A 24,448-nucleotide genomic window follows, 5' to 3' on the forward strand; every position below is an offset into this window, starting at 1 on the left:
AACAAAGGGACAATTTAGTTGGTCAGGACTAATAATTACAATAAATAATATAATAAAATAATATAATTGGAGAATTTTTTTCTTCTTCTATATAGTAAACTAAATTCAAAGGCATAGTTTAAAGCAAAATACATGTCTCTGCTACAAAACATGAAACGGCCTTTCTTGCCCTTGAAAATATTGTGAATTTAAATGCAGCTTTGTGGAGGGAAAAGAGTGTGAAAGCGTTGTTTCCAACAACATCGAGGATGTGAGACTGCCTGTGGTGACATTTCATGTAATGTTGTTTTATTGTCTCTTGTCGAACAATACTTTGTGCTGATTGGGCATGATCTTTATCATCATCATCATGGCTGCATGCGCAGAGAGACTAGAAAGAATGCGGCCTACAATCTTTTCTATGGCTAATGCAATTATCATCACAGTTATTGCGAGATACACTCTAACCTACAGTTTATGAAATCAGGAGACTCGTAATGTGAGTTTCTGAAACGAGAAACAAGGCATTATGTTTAACGTATATCAGCGGTGGTCATTTCTTTTCAATAAATAGTTTATTTTTTGCTAGTATGCCACGATGAACGAATGTGCAACGAAACTATCAGCATTTGTTTCACCTCACACGTACACCTACCCATTACAGTACCATTCACATACAAATCTAAATAAGATTCATTATTTATCATCATGTGTGGTTGAAATTGTTGAGGTGACAAGGATGATGCCCTGACAGTTTTTCTTATCAGAATAATAACAAAATATCACGTACAACATTCAGCTAATGGCTAATCCCAAAAATGTAAACATCAGAATCTCACCTTGCATGAGTAAAATTCTGGATAGAAAATGTTATTATTAAAAAACAGCACGTTTTGCTAAATAATTCCCCCAACTCCTCCCAACGTAGATCTAGTTGCTGCAGATCGCTAACTTTGGTTTGGTAACTGTTTGATAAAAACAGTACAAAAAATACTGCTGTATAAAAAAATGAATCAAGCTCTCAAGTTTCCTCATGAAAATTGCACAGCATTATTTTTTTTAAATTGTTTTCTTCCTCAAAATAACAAGCTGGTATTATAAGTGTCGTCGCAGTTGCCTAAAGGCACCACTTTCTTTTTTTCCTTCTCTCACTCGTTTTTCCTTTCTACGCTTTTCCTCGAAACTACGATTTCTCCGGCTGCACTTCTAACCCAGTTCTATATTATTTATACCGTCAAGTCATCTGACCTTGCCCGACTGCTGGCTTTGCTCAGGCTGCTGAGCGGTCGAGTGTCTTCTATCGTCTCACTGGCTTCCACGTCTGCTTCAACGGCCATCTCGTCCTCATCTTCATCCCTGTGTAGAACTCCCGCCGCTGCACTTGGTCCTATCACGGTCGTCTGGGCGTAGGAGGGCAGCGTTTCATCATACACCTTAGACTCGTCTTTTTTAGGTGTGGTCGCCTGATCCGATTTCTCCTCAAATGGCTCGTACGGAGCCGGCAGCCGGCCGGTTTCCATCCCCCCTACCTCAGTCAGGGGGAAGAAGTGCGACGTGGCTCTGTCCTCCTGTAGCAACTTGTAGCCTTTGGCTTTCTGGATGGAGGAGGCTGCTATGGAAGGCAAGGCCTTCTCGGCCGCCCCAGGTCCCTCGATTTGCGGCCGCACCGGTTTACGGAACGCAAAGTGGATCTTTTTCAAGCCTAAATGGCTGATTTCCACAAAGTTGAGGAAAAGTGAGACACAGGCCACGGCTAACATGAAGATGATGAAAACGGTTTTCTCTGTAGGTCTTGAGACAAAGCAGTCAACCGTGTTTGGGCACGGCCAACGGCTGCACTTGTACAGCGGCAGAATTCGGAAGCCATACAAGTAGTACTGGCCCACCACGAAGCCTACCTCAAAGAGAGTCTTGAAGATAATGTGGCAGATATAGGTCCTCAGGAGAGTGCCCTCTAGACGAAACTTCTTGCTGCCCTTTGTGCTCGTCTCCTTGGCCGTTCGGACGCTTCCCTGGTCGGGCGCGAGCGGCAGCCTCTCCTCATTCATCTCTTGCTGCCGGTTGAGCTCAGCCTCCTCGCGTTCCTTGCGCTTCTCCTCCATGTGCACATGGTGGACAGCGTGGCCCACGTACACCAAAGAGGGTGTGGAAACAAAGATGATCTGGAGTACCCACAGCCGAATGTGCGAGATGGGGAATGCCTCGTCGTAGCAAACGTTCTCGCAACCCGGCTGCTGCGTGTTGCACACGTAATCCGATTGCTCGTCGCCCCACACGAACTCCGCGGCTGTGCCCAAGATGAGGATTCGGAAGATGAAGAGGACCGTGAGCCACACCCTACCGATTACCGTCGAATGCTCATTTACTTCCTCGAGGATGTTGCCCAAGAAACTCCAGTCACCCATGGTTGACTGTCAGCACTGTGGAACAAACAAAAGAGATGTTTGAAAGCAGCCAGAGATGTGAAGACCAGAACTCAGGATACACTTGGTGATTATAGATTGTCCCAAACAATGTACTACTGTAAAGGTCATTTCGTTTTTGATAGAGTTGTTCTTCAAAATCATGTTTGCGGCATCAGTACCGTCTCATATTTTGATGGATAATCAAATCAAACAAAGACACTTTTCCACTCTGGTCTAACCAAACAAGCCAATAAATCACAAAACTCACATTCATATCCCAACTCTAAAAATAATGACTCAGTTTCTACAACTGAATCAAATGCATAGCTTCACACCAAAGGTGCTCTATATAGAACAAACAGCAATATAGGTAAACAGTATAAAATGGGCAACTTGCCACAGTAAGAGCTCCAGAGTATGTGTGTTCCCCCTTCTCTTGGCACACTGTGGTGTGAAGTGAACTTTTTGCTCTCTGGTTCCCACCTATGGCCTCCAATCCTTGTCGCCCGAGTGAGCAGAAGTGAATGAATCCAGTCTGATGGTTGGTTTTTAGTTTGCTGCAATATTTAAGCTGGGAGCCAGACAGCCTTTATTCAGAGGGCGACGCACGGTGACGCGTAGCACAATAGGATTCAAAAACACACATGGGAACGTATGGGCACTGGCATTGGGCAAAGGGCAATTTTAAACATCTAAACGTGACATGGTGCTAATTAAAGCATGTTTATTAGATTGAGAACACTGTCACTTGAGTTGGAACTAACAATGTTAATCATCTATCTCTGGTCACATTTCTCAGAAACATTTGTTCTTTGATTTACAGGAAGTGAGCATTGCTGTGGTAAAGTGTTTTTTTTTCCCACAAAAGAAAACCATAATTTGTTTACATGTACATTTGTAATCCAAAATGCTCCAGGCTAATGCTATGCTAAATGCTAAAACCATCAGAGAAAGTAGTCTCAGTGATAGATGTTATTTTTGCAGGCTAGGGGAGGCTATAATAGCTTAAAAGCTAGCAACAGGCTAGTTTGAAAAATAGGAACAAAACTATTATAGCCTATATTTTTTTGAACAAATCAAACAAACATTTAAACATGGTTATATATATATTATATATTATAGTATTACTTACTAAGTAATTACTATAGTATATTACTTAGTAACTAGTTACACCCAACACTAGATAGATAGATAGATAGATAGATAGATAGATAGATAGATAGATAGATAGATAGATAGATAGATAGATAGATAGATAGATAGATAGATAGATAGATAGAAATCCTGCCGCAATATATATATATATATATATATATATATATATATATATATATATATATATATATATATATATATATATATATTAATCTTATTTTGTATCTTCTGTGTGACAGGGCTAAAGACAACATGTTATCTTGAAACTGAGGATAGTTTTATATGGAAAAGTGGAACCACTTTTAATTTTTTCATACATTACAAGTCATGAGAGCGCACATGCATTTGGATTTTTAAAATGTAGATATGTAACTTTTGAATACAGTAGGTAAAGCAAAGTTTTACACATGCTTCATAACCACAAAATAATCCCTCTCTAGACAATGCTTTAGCCCGTGTGGAACACTTTTCATCCAACTGGAATGTGCTTTAGAGATGACATCATTGACTGAGCATCGTCATTGGCTGGTACTAAAGAATGATGTTCAGTGGGATGTTATGCGAATGTTTGGAGGGTGGAGGCAGGGTATTTGCATGTATGCAACAAAACAAAACAAAATCACATTAAACACTAGTAACTCCTCTGCAAAGTAGATGTTAAAACATGTATTGCTATTATACAAACTCTAACAGGATATCCCAGTTGACCTTTTTTGCATAGACTATAGAATAAAAAACAAAATCAGGCAGATAACCTAAAGTACCCCTCTACTATCATTTTCACTAAAGAAAATAACTGGATCAACAGTAAAGGATCTGAGATTTCCCGGTGACTGGGTTGAGTGCACTGCGATTTTTCAAAACACCAAAAGTTGGGGAAACAAATATAAGTACATGGGAATTTTCCATATTTCTGCTATTATTAAAGAACATCTCAAGCCTTAGCTGGTTTAATCTGGTTTTACGCTGGTTGGCAAATCTAGTCTCCCAGTCTGACAAGTGCCCCAAACCCCTCTCAGACCAGCAAACCCAGGTTTTGTAGCCTTTTGTGTAGCCTGACATTATATAAACCATCTATTCTAACCTTTGCAAGTGCTCTTACATGGGTTTGCAAACAGAGCACTACACAAGTCCCTCAACACCATCTGCATAGAGTACGCCATAAATTGGAGCAAACAGTCCTCGTGTTCGCTTGACCCTGGAGCCTTCATTTAAAGGTGCTACTTGTTGATATTGCTGGCGCTGGCAGCCTAAGCCGGCAGCAGAGTGGTGAATGGGTGTGGGATTTCAAACAAAGGCATGATGTCATTATGAAGTCCGCTGTGTCTATTAAACGTGCGCAATGAGGCATGATCCCAGATTGTGCGAATGAAGCAGGCCTCAGGCTATGGCTAAGCATTGGACCATCCCTCAAACAAAGTTATCTTACAGGGATCTGCCTACATGCTGTTACACCACGTTTCCTGCTCCTGAGGGACTATTTAGCTGACTGCCATAAAACTACGTAGGATACAGTGAAAGGGCATTAGCATATAGGTAGCATTAACAGTTAGCAGGGGGACTGGGGGCAACACATACTGTATGCTCTCAATCTCCGTACACGAAAACTTGATCTGTTGGATAACTAAGGCAAGTTAAGTGTCAGTGTAGGTTTACTTAAAATGATTAAGACTTTATATCACTTGGAATTTGATGTTCTGAATTACTAAACAAACCATTGCTTTTCCAGCCAGTCATTATTTTTTATCTAAGAACCCACTTTCTGAAATGCTGGTCCAAACCTGCTCCTGGAGGGCCACTGTCCTCCAACCCGGTTACATACGGTGCGATTTCGGCAATCCTAAGATCATTACAAATCTCACTGTACAACATGGGTGTGACATGCATGTAGACTGTATGATGATGATGCCTATTGATTCTTAGACTATGAAGCAAGTTAGTATAGAAGAATAAAACGTCATCAAGCATGAGCTAGTGGTAAAAGAATAGAGCAAGATGAATCGCACTTTGGAAATTGTGGTTTTTATGTGCGCTGAAAAAAAAGAGGAGGAAGTGAAAGAACAGAATTAGACACTGTCATGGCTAGGGAAAATAGGCCAACTTGGCATGCCAATTTTGCAAATGGAGCATACAGGGGCGTACATAAGGGGGGGAAAGTTAGGACGATTTCTAAGGGCCCATGAACTTTTGGGGCCCCCAGAGATCGGTTTCAGCCTATTAGTACACTGTAAAAAAAATTAGAAAAAAAGTTACCTGGTTGCCTTAAAATTTTGAGTTCATTGAAATTAAAATTTTGAGTTAATAAAATGAAAATTTTTTGAGATTTGACAACCTTTATTAAAATATTATTAAAAGATTTCGTAAGCATATTGGGTAATTGTGTGTGTTTTATTTCTGATGACGCAGTGAAAGTGCTATTTTCATGATTTATACAATGTTTTATGTGGTTCAGATACAATAATATTTTGAGTTTCTATTTATTAAACAAATTTCCTTCATTGTATCAACTCAAATTTTTAGTTTCAATAAACTCAACATTTTAAGGCAAGCAGGTAACTTACTTTTTTAAGTTAAACCAACAAAAACCAACCCTTTTTTTACAGTGTAGTACCAGTACTAGTACTAGTAGTCTTCACGCTCAACAACTATAAGTCTTATCATCAAAACCGAGGCTACAGCATAGTCTATTCAATAGATTACGTTTTTCACCACTGAAAATAAAATGAATGTAATGTAGTTTTTTTGTAATTTTGACTCATATAATGCATTTAACGTCAAATAATCTAAAAAATAAAATTAATTAATTAATTAAAATAAAATAAAAACACACACACATGGGCCAAATGTTCACAGCTTCTTGGCGCGATTTCCAGCTCAACACTTCAGTTAACAGTTACAAAGTGTAAGATGAGATGTGTAAGCTAGCTAACTAACAGCGGTGTTAAGATAGAAGTTAAACGAGCGACAGAAACAGTTTGCAGAGACTGCATCAACCAAAGCTCAGCTTTGAGAAGAGGAATATGTAATTCAGGAAGAAGGAGAAGGTGATGCAGATGAGAAGAAACTATTGTGCTTTTTAACACAGATACTACCGGTCAAAAGTTTGAGAACGGTAAGATTTGTCAAATGTTTTGTAAGAAGTATCTTCTGCTCACCAAGGCTACATTTATTTGATCCAAAATACAGCAAAAACAGTATTATTGAGTAATATTTTTACAATGTAATTTTTTTCCCCTATTTGAATACATTAAAAAATATATATGTTATTCCTGTGATCAAAGCCGAATTTATCCTCAATACTCCAGCCTCAAGTCACATAATCCTCTAGAAATCATTCTAATATGAGGATTTGATGATCAACAAACATTTATGATTATTTAATAAATAGAAAGTTCAAAAGAACAGCATTAATCTGAAATATAAGGCTTTTTACCATTACAAATGTCTATACTGTCACTTCAACAATTTAATGCATCCTTGCTGAATAAATTATGTATTTAGTATTCATGTATTAAAATAAGTTATTTCACACAAAAGAAAACTTTCTATTCATCAAATAATCCTAAAAAAGGATTAATTTTTTACTCAACTGCAAAAAAACTATTCAACATGAATAATAATCAGTAATGCTTCTTGAGCAGTGAATCCTCATGAGAATGATTTGTAAATGATCATTTGACACTGAAGACTGGGGTAATGATGATAAATTCAGCTTTGATCAGGAATAAATTACACTTTACTATAAATTTACATAGAGAAGTTATTTTACATTTGAATAATATTCCACAATATTACAGCTTTTTTGTATTTTAATAACATAAATGCAGCATTGGTGAGCAGAAGGGACTTCTTTAAAAACATTTTTAAAAATCATACCGTTCTCAAACTTTTGTTTGATTAGTGTATATATAATTAAATGGCTGACAATGATTTTGGATCGCTATAGGTTGGCCTGTATGTTTGGGTACGATAGGGGGCCCAAGCTCATATTCTTTCATAGGGCCCAAAATTGCTAGCTACGCCCCTGTGAGCATATAAGTAGTTTATGGGTAAGCAGTTTTAAGGTTTAGCAGCATGTTGCTAAAATGCTATCAATAGGCCATTTCATGTTGCATTTTTATTGGCTAGTCTGTATATGTCGGTCGTAGCAGCAAACACACTCTGATCATACTAAATAGAGAAAATGAAATCGCAGACAATAGCAATCTTTGAAGGTTTAGGAGCCACGACCACAGAAATCAGGACAATGGGTCATCTTTCATCTGGGACAGCCTACAGGACATTAAACACACCTGAACCATCTATTCAAGATCTTAAGACTCACAAGCGACTTCCAGGAAAGTGTGTTGGAGCAGGTCAGAGTTGGCCCACCAGGAGCAGGATTGGACACCCCTGGTCCTTGCTGGTGAACTTACAAACAATTTACATCATCTTTTGGCAAATGGTGGTTGACCAAGGAAGTATCGCTAGCTAAGTTAGTTTAGAAGCCTGCTTGGAAAATCAGTTTACTGCATTCCATTCTGGAGAGCAACATCCAAAACACAACATATACTGGCCTTTCCAGATGGACTACACATTTGTACGGAATAGATGTATCTCATGGGGTTACTTAATGTCTTTGTCAGCAATGTTATTAACATAATGTACCAGATTTAGTTTAAAAGTAGATTTCATTTCTAAATATTGCTCCAGACTCACAGAGAAGTCCTGAATGGTTTGACAGTGGTGCCTATCCTCTTGTTCTTCCATGGTAATCCCCATTAATCCCTATTCCAGGCACCAGCCATTTGATGGATCCAATGTGGGTCCTCTCTTCTCTGTTCTTTGTGCATACCAGAGATACCAGCTACAATAAGAAGGATTTACCTGATTCAGTTCACCAATCCACGTGGGAGACTGAAGAGTGAATGAAGCCTCATTGCAGACTTGCAGCACAGAATTATAGAATTATTTAATCATATTTCGGTATGCCAATTTCTAGAGTAGCACAACCGCTTTGAATACAATGGGGAACACTCTTGGCGTACATCTTAACCACTGGGTTTGACAAACTTCCAGTTAATAAAGATTAGCTCTTACCGGAAATCCAATATTGGACCTTCACTGGTCCTTCCTGGTTTCGATAACAAAAGCCTAAACATCCATACGTGTGGCTAAATTATTACCTCCAGGACCCGGAATGTACCAGAAGACAACGTGTCCACATGCATAGCATTAGGGTTTAAAATAGTTATTTTCCTGGAAGTATGGAAACAAACAAATATCAAACCGCACCCTAAGAGTCTTTCTATGGCCTGTAATGCATCACTTACGATACTAAATTGGCAGGAGAAAGGGTGGAGAAAAGGTGATCAATTGTTCTGTCCAATCTCAAAGGAAATGGATATGAGACTTCCTGTATGTGTACATGTTGGTTAGGGTACAGCAAAAGGAAAGAAGGCCTATGGCAATACAATAGAAATACGGAAAGTAAAGTGGTCACAAGTCACGTTAAAAGACTGAGTCCAATGGCCCTGAAAAGTAAAGAACATTTAATGTCTGAGGAGGTTAAAAAGCAGGAAATTATCTTGACAATCAACCTGGCCATCAAGTAAAACCAGAGTTCATTTAGTTCTTGATTTCGGTTAACTTAAATCAGCACTAGGTAACTTTTCAACCTTCATAATATATTTTTTAAGACTCTTGTGATGATAAATCGACTTACAATAGGTAGAATGACACGTCTGCCATAGCCTGATGGGGTCTGTATCGTTTTTAATCGTACTTTTAAACTTCGGGTTTCGGGTAGTAACCCGAGAACAAAAAGAACTACAAAATTCGACTGCTTTACGGCATATACGTCACTTCCACCAACACCCACACTTCCTTAAATTCGGACGTGCGAGCCCAACTTTGTTCGTCGGATAATATAGTCATGTCCGAAGCAGCAGAGACAAATAAGAAAGAAAAGGTTTTGTTGGAGGAAAGCAATAAGAGGAAACGAAAAGTGATGGGATTAAAGGCAGGACGAGGATCAACATGTGACCAGCGTTTGCTCGTTGGCCTGAGCTGAAGGAGGCGTGCCCGACCGATGCTGTCCTGCTTGTTATGGTGATTACCTACCACTCAAACATTGAACTGAAGTATCATATAGATTCTGTAAAACGGTAACCAATAGTCTACTATAATGACGCTGGCTTGTAAATGTGAGCATCGTGATTATTTGGCGTTTGAAAAAAATAAAACCCATGAAATTATATTCATATGACATGCTGAAACATGCCACTGACTGTAACGTTACCTGGGATGAAGACATTTCACACATGCCGCCAGAAGAACACCTGCATGTGAACTCCTCCTGCAGTGTTCAGGGGAACTGTTAGTGCTGCACCAACCCGCGTGACGCTTTTATGAAGTTATTTGGCCGCCCCGCACCACTGTATATATTTTTACAACCCGCCCGCACCCGCGACCATTAAATAGACATACGGGGTCCGCGGGTTATGAGATGACCTGCGCATCACTAGTTCAGGGCTATCAGGGTTGTCATGTCAACAAATGCACGCGCGATGGCATCCCCTGTTGTAGGATGACAGATCTTACGACAGTAGTTGAGGACATTATTTTTTCCAAACTGTAGGGGGACCCCGAGAGCAAAAGTAGCCAAGTGCGGCTTTAAGTCACTTAAAGTTGACATGAAATTAAAAAAAGAATTAAATGCATGTTACTGATCTTATTCTGAGAAATTCATCTGTGCATGTTCCGTTATTTAAAAAAAAAAGACCTTGTAATTCAATAACGTGTCATAACGTGATCTTCCAGACTTCTCTCTAGTGACATATACTGGACTTCCATCATTTGGTAAATAAAACTACACGTACATAAGCTTTAAAGAATCCAGGATTGTGCCGAATCATTGACAAATGAATCTAGTTCGAAGAACAAGAACAAGGAACTGAGTAGCAACTCTACTAACCAAAGAAATGCATGCAACAGTCATTGGCGTGTAGGAACGTCTGGTTGTCTGGCTCTTTTTCTCTGCCAGGATTCTGTCAGAGATTAGTCAGAGCAGTCCCTAACACTAGGTTGTAGAAGTGTCCACTCTCTTTTAGGTGATAACCCTGATGCACAGGATGTTTTTTATCACTTGCTAGCATTCTGCAGCTTTGTGGCTCCCTATAAAAAGATAGAGGTGATTTTAGCGTCATGATTAGTTTCACCCTCCCACGTATTATATTAAAAAAAATTCTACCATAAGTGTCTGTCTTGGCTGCAATTCACACATCCGTTGCCATTTCAGGGGACTACAAAGACATAAGATCTGTTTTCATTTGTCATGCTAGAAATTTTTCACTTAAGTTGGACTTAAACCACACAAAATCCTTACATTGCATTATATATCAAACAAGATATTTATTTAAAAGAAAAAAAGATACTGTATATTGCAGTAAATGGGATTTTTTTAAATATTATTTTTAGATACTTCCTCCTTCAGTGAAACTATTCACACAGACAATAAAAAAAACTCAGTTCTGAGGAAAGCTGTAAATCGTTGCAATGTCCACTTGATTGTTTTTTTTTTTTACCTCTGCCCTCATAATCTCAAAGCTGAGTCTAAATGTCAGATCTGAAAGGAGTCTACGGTATCAGCACAACCATTGTGACGAATACAAATTTCGATAAAAGATTTTTGCTGAGTGTGGAAAGCCCCCATCTTTTCTCCATTGTTTCCAAAAGGTGAACAAGAAAGCGTTGACACCAGAACACAAGAGGAGACGGAGACAGACACCAAGAGGTTGCTCTGCTTTTTTTGTCTATTTGGAGCGATATCACTTTGAACGCTGCCAATGTTTTGTTTGGCTTTTGAGAATGTTTGCAGAGTACTTTTGCGTAATAATCCGCTCAGCTGTTTATAACAACAATGCTGACAATGCAATGCTAACAATAAAGGTCAATATTGAGTGACAGAAGCATAAAAGCAATAAATAAAGGAAAAGTGTCTTTTCATGCGGGATCATCAGGTGGATTAACGCTGTCTAGGTGGGTAAAATGTGAGGGGTCAGGGCAGGTCACCATCCGTACAATGGTCCATGCAATGACTTCCAGAGATTAAATTACGGTTAATTAATATGACTAACACTGTTTTACACTTTAATGAGGTGAGCAGAGCTGAGAAACCCCACTGCTGACCTTTAGCTGAGCAATATATAGCATTGATCCTCATTATCATTTATACCCCTCACTGACCTTGTTTCAGATTTAGGTGTGGTGTGGTTTTGGCACATGGACGACTCTCTTCACACGATCCTGTGGCTGAGCTAAATGAAGAGAAAGGCATTTTATCGCTGTCTGTATGACCTGACCAGGGCTGATGAGAGAGTCCTGTGAGTCAGTGGTGTCGATGACAACTTCAAGTACCACAGTCACACTTTACCTTGAGTGGTTCCTGCTCTCAGAACAGCTCTGTTAAGGGAACACAAGCAACATTGGAATGTATTATTAGTTGTGTTTATTAAGACAAGCTTCACTCTTACTACTTCCGATATATATGATTAGAGATTAAAACCTTTTCTATGCAATCGTACATACAAGTTTTGACAATCAATAAGTGAAAGAGGAAAATAAGCATAATAGAATGGCAAAGACTTTTAGTCATCTCGTTTGAGTTTGCCATTTTAAGGGTTAGTTCACCCAAAAGCAGTGATTTGTACTCGAGACTCGGACTCGGTCTCGAGACCATATTTTAATGGTCTCGGTCTTGTCCATTTAGACCCGGAATTGACTCGTACTCGAACATAGGACTCTGAATTATCCCCGAGTCCACTCGAGTCCCGTTCAAAATATTAATGATTATGACTCTGTGTTAATAGTTGTAGGTAATAATTGATGTTTGACACTTCCAATGATGTGTGGCTTTCTTAAGCGCAACTGCACGTGACTCACTAGTTTATGGGGGGTGGGGGGGGGGGATGTAACCAAATCCCATTCAAATCCCTCAGTTACAGCAGTAGATCAAAATAAAAATATGTAGAATTCATTTGTTTGGAAACAATAATTTTGTTCCTAATCAAATATGAGTTTGTCATAATAAAAGGACAAAAAATACTCCCCCTCCATTGAACCGATTGGTAACGCCCAACCAATGAGTCGCACTTTCACCAAAACGCAAGTAATGTTTGAATGGGAGAGCAAACGTTAGCGCCAAAAATGAAGAGAAGCGTTGCACAGCGGACTATATTTAACTGCTGGTCAGAGAGGGATGCAAAAAATAAATAAAGCATGTACTGAGAATGAGGTATGAGAATATTGTGTAATAGCTAAGTACAGATATATTTAGCTAGCTAATCCATTGCCATGTATTTAGCTATAACTATCAGTATAACAAGTTACCAAAGCAGCCTGTTTTGCTATTTCATTTTTCAATAGTGTCTGTAATTGTCATTGACAAAAGTATTCACATCGGTTTTTGTTTTCTTCCTAAATTTTTGACTTTTGAACGAATTGGATGAATGAACGATTTAAGTGGCTCACTCATTTAAACAGTGAATCGCTGCCACCTACTGGTGGTTTCAATACTTAATTTCTTTCTTTTTATAATCTCTACTATGTTAGAATTTTATGAATGATTATACTCAAATTTCAAAACGTTATGAGGTGTATAATCTCTTAACATGTTTTTATAACAGATTCGAGGTAAATATACTAGCAGGTAGAAAAGTCAGCAGAGGGGGAGGAGGAGCAGGTGACCAGGTAAAGAAAAACAGCAGCTTTGTAAAGTTAGGCTAGATAGATAGATAGATAGATAGATAGATAGATAGATAGATAGATAGATAGATAGATAGATAGATAGATAGATAGATAGATAGATAGATAGATAGATAGATAGATAGATAGATAGATAGATAGATAGATAAAAATCCTGCCGCAATATAAATATATATATATATATTTATATATTTATATATTCCTCATTAGTTCATGCGCGGATCGAATGAGGAATCTATGTAAATATATCTTTGATTGCACCGGCTCTCTCTGGTCTCGACTCGGACTCGACCCTTTTTGAACTCGGCCTCAACTCGGACTCGACCCTCTCTGAACTCGGACTCGAATGAGCTGGTCTTGACTACAACACTGCCCAAAAGTGAAAAATCTGTAATTTAATTACTCACCCTTATGTTGTTCTTAAGGCCCTATGACTTTCGTTCATCTTCTGAATAAAAAAATTAAGATCTTTTTGATTACATCTGAGAGATTTCTGTCCATCCATAGTCAGCTATGCAACTGACACACTGACGAAGTTCATTAAAGGGTTAGTTCACCCAAAAATGAACTTGATGTCATTAATGACTCCCCCTAATGTCATTCCACACCCGTAAGACCTCCGTTCATCTTTAGAACACAGTTTAAGATATTTTATATTTTGTGTGACAGTGTATCTAAGTGTATGCACACTATACTGTCCATGTCCAGAAAGGGAATAAAAACATCATCACAGTAGTCCATATGAGACATCAGTTAGTTCATTAGAATCTCTTGAAGCATCGAAAATACATTTTGGTCCAAAAATAACAAAAACAACGACTTTATTCAGCATTGTCTTCTCTTCCGCGTTTGTGTTCAATCCTCAAATAAAGATTCGAACAGTCATGATTCAGTGAATCGATCAATGATTTGGATCGCCAATGTCGCGTGATTTCAGTAGTTTGGCAGTTTGACCTGCAATCCGAATCATTGATCGATTATTTTGGATTTGAATTATTTTTGGACCAAAATTTATTTTCGATGCTTCAAGAGATTCTAATGAACTAACTGATGTCTCATATGGACTACTGTGATGATGTTTTTATTCCCTTTCTAGACATGGACAGTATAGTGTGCATACACTTAGTTACGCTGTCGGGCTAAATATAAAATATCTTAAACTGTGTCTGAAGATGAACGGAGGTCTTACGGGGGAGGAACAACATTAGGGTGAGGAGTTGACATCAATTTTTAATTTTTGGGTGAACTAACCCTTTAAGAGATTGTGAAACTAATCCATACGAATTGAGCGGTTTAGTCTAAAAGTCCAAAGAATAAATCGCTTTATATGATGAACAGATTTAATTTAGGCTTTTATTCACATATAAACATTCATCAATTCACACATCAAAGGAAGAGCAAACATGTTTGCTTGACATATGAGAACCAATGAGGTTCATTCTCATGTGTTACATAACACATTTGAGCTTCTGGAAGAACCAACGAGGTCCATTCTCATACGTTTGTTCTCACATGTCAAGCAGGTTCGGTACAGGTTTGGAACGACATGGCGGTAAGCAAATAATGACAGAATTTGCCGCTTTTAGCTGACCTATCCTTTTAAGCAACTTAAACCACTCTGGCAACCCACAATGCCATGACATAATGAGCTGCAGTTTTTGCAAGGGCAAGCACATATTCTTAATAATACTTATTTAATTTATATATTGATAATATGTTTAACTAATAATCTTAAGGACTGATGTCATTCCACTGTGAGTGTCAGAAACAAACTCAAGACTGATAAAACTAAAAAGTGGCCCAAAGCTAGTATGGTCATATGGTGGGTCTCTTCAATGTCCTATTGCCAATACCATGTCTGAGGAAGCATCATGTGCCTGCATCAATCATATAAAAGTGAAGGATTATAAAAGAGATGTTTGTTGTCGAGCTGGTAGTGTGCCATCTTACTTTTTAAAAATGGTGTGAGGGTGAGAGAAGCAATGAGAAGCTTTGTAATTGTGGCGGCCTTGAAGGATGAGTAAATCACATGTTCTGTTGGAGACAGGGCGGGCATTATTTATGCATAGGCATTTGCTTAAAAATAAAGGTTCTTTATTGGCATTGGTTTCATGAAGAACCTGTAACACCCATGGAAACATCCATGAATTTAAAATTCACACACTCTAAAAAATGCTGGGTTAAAAACAACCCAAGTTGGGTTGAAACTGCACCGACCCAACAATTGGGTTGTTTTAACCCAATGGTTGAGTTGTTCTTACCCAGCAATTGGGTTGTCTTAAGCAACATTTAACCCAACCACTGGGTTAAAACAACTCAACCACAGGGTTAAAACAACCCAATTGTTGGGTCGGTGCAGTTTCAACCCAACTTGGGTTGTTTTTAACCCAGCATTTTTTAGAGTGCAATAACACTAAAAGGTTCTTTGAGGAACCAAAAATGCTTCTTTTAAGGCGTACTGTGAAAAAGAAAACTTTTGAAACCTTAAGGCCTGTACACACTGGGACGAATATCGCACGCATGCAGTTATTGGCAGCGTTTTTTTGAGACTTTTTTTCTTCGCGTCTTGAGTGTTCACACCCAAGCGGGTTTTTTTAAAACACTCACATTGGCGTCCTTTGTTTAGTCACGAGGTGTTAAACTTCAGCGATAAACACGTGCGGAAATCGTCCCGTTGTGAACAGCCCTTTATATTTCCATTTGAGCTTGATTTTAGAGACCCCAAATCACTTTGAATAGCTTGGCAGACACTAAAACCAAACTGATACTTGATGGCTTTTCTTAATCTTGATTATACTGATGATAAACTGATTATAAAACAAAAATCTGCTTTATAATATGCTTTAAACAATCCTTATACAAAGTTTTACTTACTAACATTCAAAAGTGTGGGGTCAGAAAATACTTTTATTCTGCAAGAATGCATTAAATCAATCAGAAGAAAAACAGTAAAGATATTTCGGTTTCAAAATATGGTTTTATTTTATTTTTATTAATTATATTTTAGACACCAAATCAGAATATCAGAATAATTTTAGAAGGATCATGTGACACTGAAGAGTAATGAGTAGCTTTGCATCACAGGAATAAACTGCATTTTTACAATACATCAAAATATAAAACATTTTAAATTATAATCATATTTCACAATAGTCCTGTTTGTACTGTAGTTCTGAATAAATAATTGCAGCCTTAGTGAGCATAAGATTTTTTAAAAATGTTAGAAAAATAAAAATAAAAATCGGTACCGCATTTTTTTTCTTCTTCAGACAACACTGATATAAAACAAATAAATGCAGATGAATTTTCAATGGCTGTGTCATCAGAGATGCAGATGGAGTCGCAGGGAATGTCTATGAACTTTATCGTTCTTATATTAAATTAAGACATTTTGAAACTAAAAAAAATGTGTTGCTGTAAATGTATAATGTAAGAGTTTATCCTTTCTAAAAGAGTGAATACTAGTTTATGATAAAAACCGATGAATAAAAAATATCTCCTCTGTCAGAAGCACATATTATTTAAAAAACACACAAAAAAAAAGAACAAAAAAAGCAAACTATGTTAAAAGCAATAAGTCGCATGAAACTTCTAGAGCCCAAAATAATTACCAGGAGACCAAGCCTGAGTCGAATCCCCATTGTTTCTCAATACAATCTTACTTTCCTTCCTGATGATGAGATATTCCTCCAACTAAAATAGTGTGGCTGTGAAGCATTGTGAGAGGAGAGGGGAAAGAGGAGGAGAAGGAGGAGTAGAAGGAGGTGGAGAAGGAAAGGGAGGGGGGTACGGCTCTGTTGGTATTTCTTAACATGCCCTTTGAGTATGAGGGCACTTCCAGATCGTTCATGACACTGGTCGGCCTGCTAGCAGCTGTTTCTGATCATCAGCAAGTCTTTAAAAGAAACTCCACAGAGAGGACCAGGACTCATCTAAAGGAAGATTGAATTGATTTGTTTATTTTGCTCTAGATGCATCAGGAGGATTCTTTCTTGGGTGGAAACAACAGAGGCGACCATCTATAAAGGCGTTCATCTTTACTTTCTCAAACCTTGCAGAGATTGAGAACAACTGTAGTGATTCATCCATCCATTGAATCGTTAAAGGAGACCGATTTCTTTTTGTCAACCGGGGTAATGAAGAGTCCATTTTCACCAATGGTCTGTGGATAATACTGACAAGTCAAAGAGGAGCGAACTGTCTGCAAAAAGCCTTGCGTCCACAACTCGACCCTGTCAGGAAGATACAACAGGGAAAAGAAGAGCTAGTTCAATCCCCTGCGTCCCGCTGAGGTGTCAACGTACCTGCTTCGGCTCTTCAACATCCGCACCAATAAGGCGGCATCAACAGTCTGACTCCATTCCAGATAGTTCAGTCTTTGATCTGAGACACTCGACCTCAGGCGTTAATCACAGAGAACATACGAACAGAACCCTATATCAAAGTGAAGCTTCTGCTGAAGCTCGGGGGTCTCTGAGGCGCTGTGACTGTCAGACCGCCAAGTGGTTTTGGCAACTAATCTCACATCCTAAAGGTAGAAGACACAGCAAGGACTCTCAGATAAAGAGACAGAGCGAGCAAGAATCTGTCAAGCATTATTACTAAACAGTCAAGTCTTTATCCATCGGTCTACAGAGACAAGCACATACCTGTCTGATCTTTAACAGACACCTGTCGGATCCACAGCTGTTAAAGGTATGAAAACAGCTACAGGTTTACACACACACACACACACACACAAATGATATTCATTTACCATTTACTGTCTATATTCTCTTTCTAATTGTCAGCTTAAGCAGATGCACTTCAGCTGAAACAGCTTGGCCTGATTTACTGCTTTATAAAAGACTGCAGGTGAAGCCTTCAATGTAACATTTTGGTCGATACTGAAAGTCTCACCATTAAAAACCATGTCCCAAGCACACAATTACAATGTTCTCATTATTATTGTGTGTATCATATATGACCGACTTGCACTGCAATCATATTTCAAGCAATTCAAAACCATAACTGATATGCTAGCCGATATATGTGCATCCCTAACACACACACACACACACACACGTTGGTCTATGTGGTTTACAGGGACTCTCCGTAGGCGTAATGGTTTTTATACTGTACAAACCATATTTTCTATCCCCCTACACTGCCCCTAAAACTACCCATCACAGGAAACATTCTGCATTTTTACTTTCTCAAAAAACATCATTTAGTGTGTTTTTAAAGCTATTTGAAATATGAAGACATTTGAAATGTCCTTATAAACCGCATTTAGTGTTATACCAGTGTAATACCCATGTAGTTATAGAAATTTGTGTCCTCATAAAAGGGCTCTCTCTCACACACACACACACACACACACACACAATCTTAGCAAAAGACTGGACTTAATATGTATGGCTTCCTGAGTTTAATCCCAGTCTAAAGAGTTTCATTTAAATTCTGAATATGAAAGTCAATAGGTGCTTCACTGATCTAATTTAATCTTTAATCATTGACTGCAGATCAATATTTGCTCTCTCTAATAAATGAACATGCAAATAGGAAAAGCCTGATGAATAAACGCTCATGATGGTTCCCAGGAGAGCATCTCTGAATACATCGACTCACAGCGAGAGCCTTGAACGGACTTGTGAGGGAGGATCCGATGGCAAAACTCAATCTCTTCAGCTTAGCCTTGCTGCTCCTTTTGCCGTTCTTAGTTTCCAGATGTCATCGAGTTATTTCAGTCACGCTGTCAGCTGCATTAAATTGCTGATCACACTCTCATGCATACACACCCATTCTTCTGGAACCACTCCTGCAGCTCATCTTCTGCTAGATTTTCTTGACTATAAACCAGACACTGTCCATCTGTTCAGGGGTAGAAAAACAGACAGAGAAGCCAATGATGCAAAAGAATCAGTGTGAGATGAATATCAACTATATAATACTCATCCTCTCTTTGCTGATCTGGAATCTTCAGGATGACACAGTAGCACAGACAAACACTATATTGCCAAAAGTTTTGGGACGCCTGCCTTTACATACACATGAACTTTAATGGAGTTGTCCTACCCTTTGCAACTACAACAGCTTCAACTCTTCTGGGAAGGCTTTCCACAAGGTTTAGGAGTGTGTTTATGGGAATTTTTTACCATTCTTCTAGAAGCGCATTTGTGAGGTCAGGCACTGATGTTGGACGAGAAGGCCTGGCTCTCAGTCTCCGCTCTAATTCATCCCAAAGGTGTTCTATCGCAGTGGTTCTCAAACCTGTCCTGGGGACCCCAAATTGCACATCCCCCATTAGACACACCCAATTCAACTCTTGCAATCTCTACTAATGAGCTGATGAGTTGAATCAGGTGTGTTAGATGAGGGAGACATGCAAAACGTGCACTGGGGGGTCCTCAGGACAGGTTTGAGAACCACTGTTCTCTCGGGTTGAGGTCAGGACTCTGTGCAGGTCATTTAAGTTCCTCATGCATGCCTTTATGGACCTTGCTTTGTGCAATGGTGTGCAGTCATGTTGGAACAGGAAGGGGATATCACCAAACTGTTCCCACAAAGTTAGGAGCATGAAATTGTCCAAAATGTCTTGGTATGCTAGAGCATTAAGAGTTCCTTTCACTGGAACTAAGGGGCCAACTCCAACCCCTGAAAGGCAATCCCACACCCAAATCCCCCCTCCACCAAACTTTACACTCTGCACAATGCAGACAGGCAAGTACCGTTCTCCTGGCAGCTGACAAACCATTTCATCGGATTGCCAGACAGAGAAGCGTGATTGGTGCAGCTGCTTGGCCATGCAAACCCATTCCATGAAGCACTGTTCTTAAGATAATCTGAAGGCCACACAAAGTTTGGAGGTCTGTAGCTAGTGACTCTTCAGAAAGTGACTTTTGCACACTGTGCACATCAGCATGTGCTGTCCCTGCTCTGTGATTTTACATGGCCTCCCACTATTCCACAGTTGACTGTGGAATATTTAGAAGTAAAATTTCACGAATAGACTAATTGCACAGGTGGCAACCTAACACATTACCACGCTAGAGTTTACTGAGCTCCTGAGAGCGACCCATTCTTTTACAAATGTTTGTATAAGCGTCTGCATGCCAAGGTGCTTGATTTTAGACACCTGTGGCCATGGAAGTGATTGGAACACCTGAATTCAATGATTTGGAGGGGTGCCCAAATACTTTTGGCAATACAGTGTATATTAGTGCATAACTAATATTACATATATTTTTTATATAAATATATACATGTATTTGTGTATTTATATTTACATGGTACACATATACTGTATATTATGTGTAAACATACTTTTATTTTGGATGCAATTAATCGTGATGACCTAATTGATATCACTTCATTAAAACTCAAATTTAAAGCTCAATTTTTACTGTATTTCATACATTTTGAATCTCCATTTGCCTTGCTACTGACGTTGAATTCCACATCTCTGAAGCTATAGCAGGCTTTCTTTATTGTGTGTCTATCACAGTGCTGACTCAAACAGAGACAGGACAAACAGAGACCGGAAGAGCATGGTTCTCTTCTTGGTGACCGTTTATGCGGCCGTTTAGCAGCTCATATCTCCAGATGCCCCTGTCGCAAAAGAAAAAAAAAGAAAACTCCCACATTGTTCTCCTTTCCTCGGGTAAACAAGTGGAGAAGGGAGTAGGTCTCGCCACCTTCCTCCTGAAAGTTTCACTGACACAGAAATAGCACAGATATGTTCACATACAGTAGACTGTTGATGTACAGTTTGCTGACACATAACCCACTTTTTGAATCACCTAAAACTTTACTTTGAATTGCACTAGCATTATGGCTCAACTTAACTCAACAGCTAAGATGATTAACATTTTATATAAAGGACCTTCTCGTGCAGTGCTAATAAGAAGACAATGAACTATTTAATATCATGCACAAACACACACACACACACACACACACACACACTGAATAGTGGGGACATTCCATAGACGTAATGTTTTTTATACTGTACAAACTATATTTTCTACCCCCCTACACTACCCCTAAACCTACCCATCACAGGAAACTGCATATTTCGACTTTCTAAAAAAAAAAATTAAAAAAAAAAAATTATATATATATATATATATATATATATATATATATATATATATATATATATATATAAATAAATAAATAAATATATATATATATATATATATAAAAATAAATAAATATATATATATATATATATATATATATATATATATATATATATATATATATATATATATATATATATATATATATATATATATATATATATACATATATATACACACACACACACACACACACATATACATATACCCATTTCATTATACACATTTGTGTCCTGATATGTCACAAACCCACCTACCCACACACACACAGAAAGTCTTTTAAATGTGCCGTTAACCTCTTTGGCCCCATTGACTTGGCCCCAGCCAGTTTCCTTTTAAGTGCCTTGTAAGAGGGAAATGATATTGTTTAAGATTGTTTCCTTAAAGGGGAGGAGAGCGAAACACTTATATAAAGACTCCTCCACTTTCAGTCTTTTTTTAAAAGATGTGGTTCCCACATCCTATGCCAAATTACCCTTCCTGGTATTTGTTGACAACATTATAATACATATAGCAGACAGGAAATTATATCAGTTCCAAAATATATAATGATAAATTCGAACATATAGCCTAGTTGCAAAAATATTATTAAAACTATGTAAAGTTTAAATGTTAGTTTATTTGTATTATCTTAGTTCTACCTAACTATGTAAAGGGTGGGGTCAAGATCAGCAGGTCTTCTATCAACCTAAAGGGGTTTATTTTAAGATTATGACCAGATGACTGTACATTTTACCACTTATGTAAGCAAAAATGTTACTTACGACAGCATTAACCTCAAAAACCTTATTGCTTTTATAAAATGGTTATCACACAATACAAATATTAAAGCCAAAACAATATGTATCAATGCAACTTTAATAACGTTTTTTTTTTGTTTTTTTTAAACACTAAAAGCCTTCCTTCCGCTGGAAAAAATAGTCCCTGACCACGAACTGCAACAGAGGTCCCATTATTACGCCGTTAGATAGCGGCAAAGATTATCTGAATGAGTGACTCAGTAGCAAAGACTTTTATATTGAAAGAACTGAACTTTGTTGTGAACACGGGAACAAGACACAACTGACAAATGTTTTGACTAGCGCCCATTAACTGCTAAAGAGACTAGATATGGCAGTTACATTTAAACATTTTTTATTATGGACATAGAAGTGACCTGAAGGAAAATGCTATATCTAAATGCAGGTAATTCACTCGCTCAGTATAATAATACAGTAAGCTTAAACAAACAAATGTTTACGTTGCTATGAGTGCTTGTGTTGCTAAGGGTATTGTGTAGTGATACATAGAATAAAGTGTAAAGCTGTATTAATAATTGTAAAAAAAAACAATCAAAAACTCAGACATAAAGCAATAAGTCAATTCTGTTTGTGGTTAGCTTTAGAAAAGCCAGCTGAAGACAGAAAACCTCCCCTCTTGCTAAAACTTATTTTTAAAATAATTTCAATGATGGGGCATCAAGGTCCAACTTGATAAACGTATGGCAGGGTGGATCTGAATACGGTCTGTTCACACAGTGTTTCTGCAGTTAAATTTACATCCACATACTTTTCAATGCGTTCCACAGATAAACTGCTCCTCACCCAAGTTCTCATGTTAAAGCCATGAAATTATTTTGGGCTCCCGCTTCCCATAAACCCCCTTGAGGACTGAGACATTAATCCAGAGAGACAGAGAGAGAGACAGAGAGAGAGAGAGACAGAGAGAGAGAGAGAGAGAGAGAGAGAGAGAGAGAGAGAGAGAGAGAGAGAGAGAGAGAGAAATAAGGAACATTGTTACACTCAATAATTGGTATACAAGGATGCAACCGAGAGACTAAGTCACAAATGAGACACATGATGTTTGTCCATCATCACCCTGCCCTAAAGGACCATGGAACTTTTCCCATGACATTACATTTTGATACGGTTTAGCAGTCGAGTCAGGGCTTAATTCTACTATTATTAAACATTGTGCTGAAGTACCTACATTGTGTCATTTATTGGATTTTAATATGCCAAAATAACTTCATTAATGGGGAATGTTACTTTGAGCAAACATTCATATTGCTTTAGAACGATAACAGGAAGCGTTCCAACCCAGAAAAGACAAATGCCACTAAATATCAGCATCTTTGCTTATTTTTAGCTGTAGGTTCCTTAAATTCTTTTGCCTCGTTTTCCCAGACTCCCAAGCACTTGAGTGTGTGGGAAAAGTCTGTATCGAAGAACAGAAATCTACACAAACACAACCTAAATATACAGTCTCTGCATGTTTGACATCTTTGTCCTTGTGTTACAACAGCATGAGAAGGCCGTGCCAGTATATGACAAAAACTACGGCTGAAATCAAAGTGTCATACTTGCACACTACTAGTATTATCTATCTATCTATCCATCCATCCAAAGATTTTTACATTCCACTTTAATGCATTTAAAAAAAAATTTTTTTTAAAGGGAAATACATCACCTCTTGGGTAATTTTGGGAAGGATCACTCTTAAAGTCTTAAGTAGAATAAATTAGCTATAGGCAACTCATATGACTTGAGTGAGATACACTATCAAAAGTACTATTCATTTCTTTGTGTAAAAATCTTTTTAAAGTGGTTCTGTGCAACTTTAAGTCATTTATCGCTAAGCTCTTTTTCAGCACATGATTTTCTCATGCAGTTACATGAACACAAAAGTTATGAGCGCAATTGTTGAAGTATGTGAACTGTCAACTTTTACATTTCAGGTCAAATACTGTGATGGTAGAGATCTAGTTAACTCATCCTTCCCTCGGGTCATTTTGACCCGAAACTCATTTTTAAAAGATTTTAAAAAATTGTGTGTTCAGCCGAGTTGGACCCTTAGACTACACGAATACACACAAATTGGTTGACATAAAAAAAAAAGAAGTAACAAATCCTTTCTTCTATGGTCAATTTGACCCCCTTGGGAATTAAATGAATGCGAGGAATGCTTCAGCAGAAAAACCTAAAACTTTACCAAAAAATTATTTTACCTTGTAAATCTGACTTTATGACCCAGTGGAACAGCTCATTTGCTCTATAGAGGTGC

At 38.1% G+C, this 24,448-nt stretch overlaps 2 protein-coding genes across 5 annotated transcripts in view; one reads left to right on the forward strand and one right to left on the reverse strand.

Annotated features, from left to right (window-relative positions):
• On the reverse strand, positions 1–17,716 carry gja8b (gap junction protein alpha 8 paralog b). 3 transcript variants are annotated; one of them, XM_067441018.1, is made up of 4 exons: positions 17,588–17,716; positions 11,953–11,981; positions 11,766–11,836; positions 1–2,399 (listed from the first exon to the last, which is right to left on the reverse strand). In XM_067441018.1, exon 4 carries the CDS (start codon positions 2,382–2,384, stop codon positions 1,206–1,208), a length of 1,179 nt encoding a protein of 392 aa, XP_067297119.1. In that variant the 5' UTR covers positions 2,385–2,399; positions 11,766–11,836; positions 11,953–11,981; positions 17,588–17,716; the 3' UTR covers positions 1–1,205. The 3 variants fall into 3 exon arrangements, with proteins under 3 accessions (XP_067297119.1, XP_067297121.1, XP_067297120.1); XM_067441020.1 differs by lacking the exon at positions 17,588–17,716 and adding an exon at positions 16,895–16,971; XM_067441019.1 differs by lacking the exon at positions 17,588–17,716 and adding an exon at positions 16,895–16,999 and having other exon boundaries at positions 11,766–11,981.
• The window catches only part of gja5b (gap junction protein, alpha 5b), a 13,269-nt gene continuing 5,916 nt past the window's right edge, over positions 17,096–24,448 (forward strand). The window contains exon 1 of one of the 2 annotated variants that reach the window (XM_067441021.1): positions 17,096–17,978. The gene's annotated coding sequence lies outside the window, so the exon portion shown is untranslated. Of the gene's footprint in view, positions 17,979–22,434; positions 22,592–24,448 lie in introns of those variants that run through there. The other variant, XM_067441023.1, reaches the window with a different exon arrangement.

The sequence above is a fragment of the Pseudorasbora parva genome, chromosome 4, assembly GCF_024679245.1.
Source record: "Pseudorasbora parva isolate DD20220531a chromosome 4, ASM2467924v1, whole genome shotgun sequence".
NCBI lineage: Eukaryota > Metazoa > Chordata > Actinopteri > Cypriniformes > Gobionidae > Pseudorasbora > Pseudorasbora parva.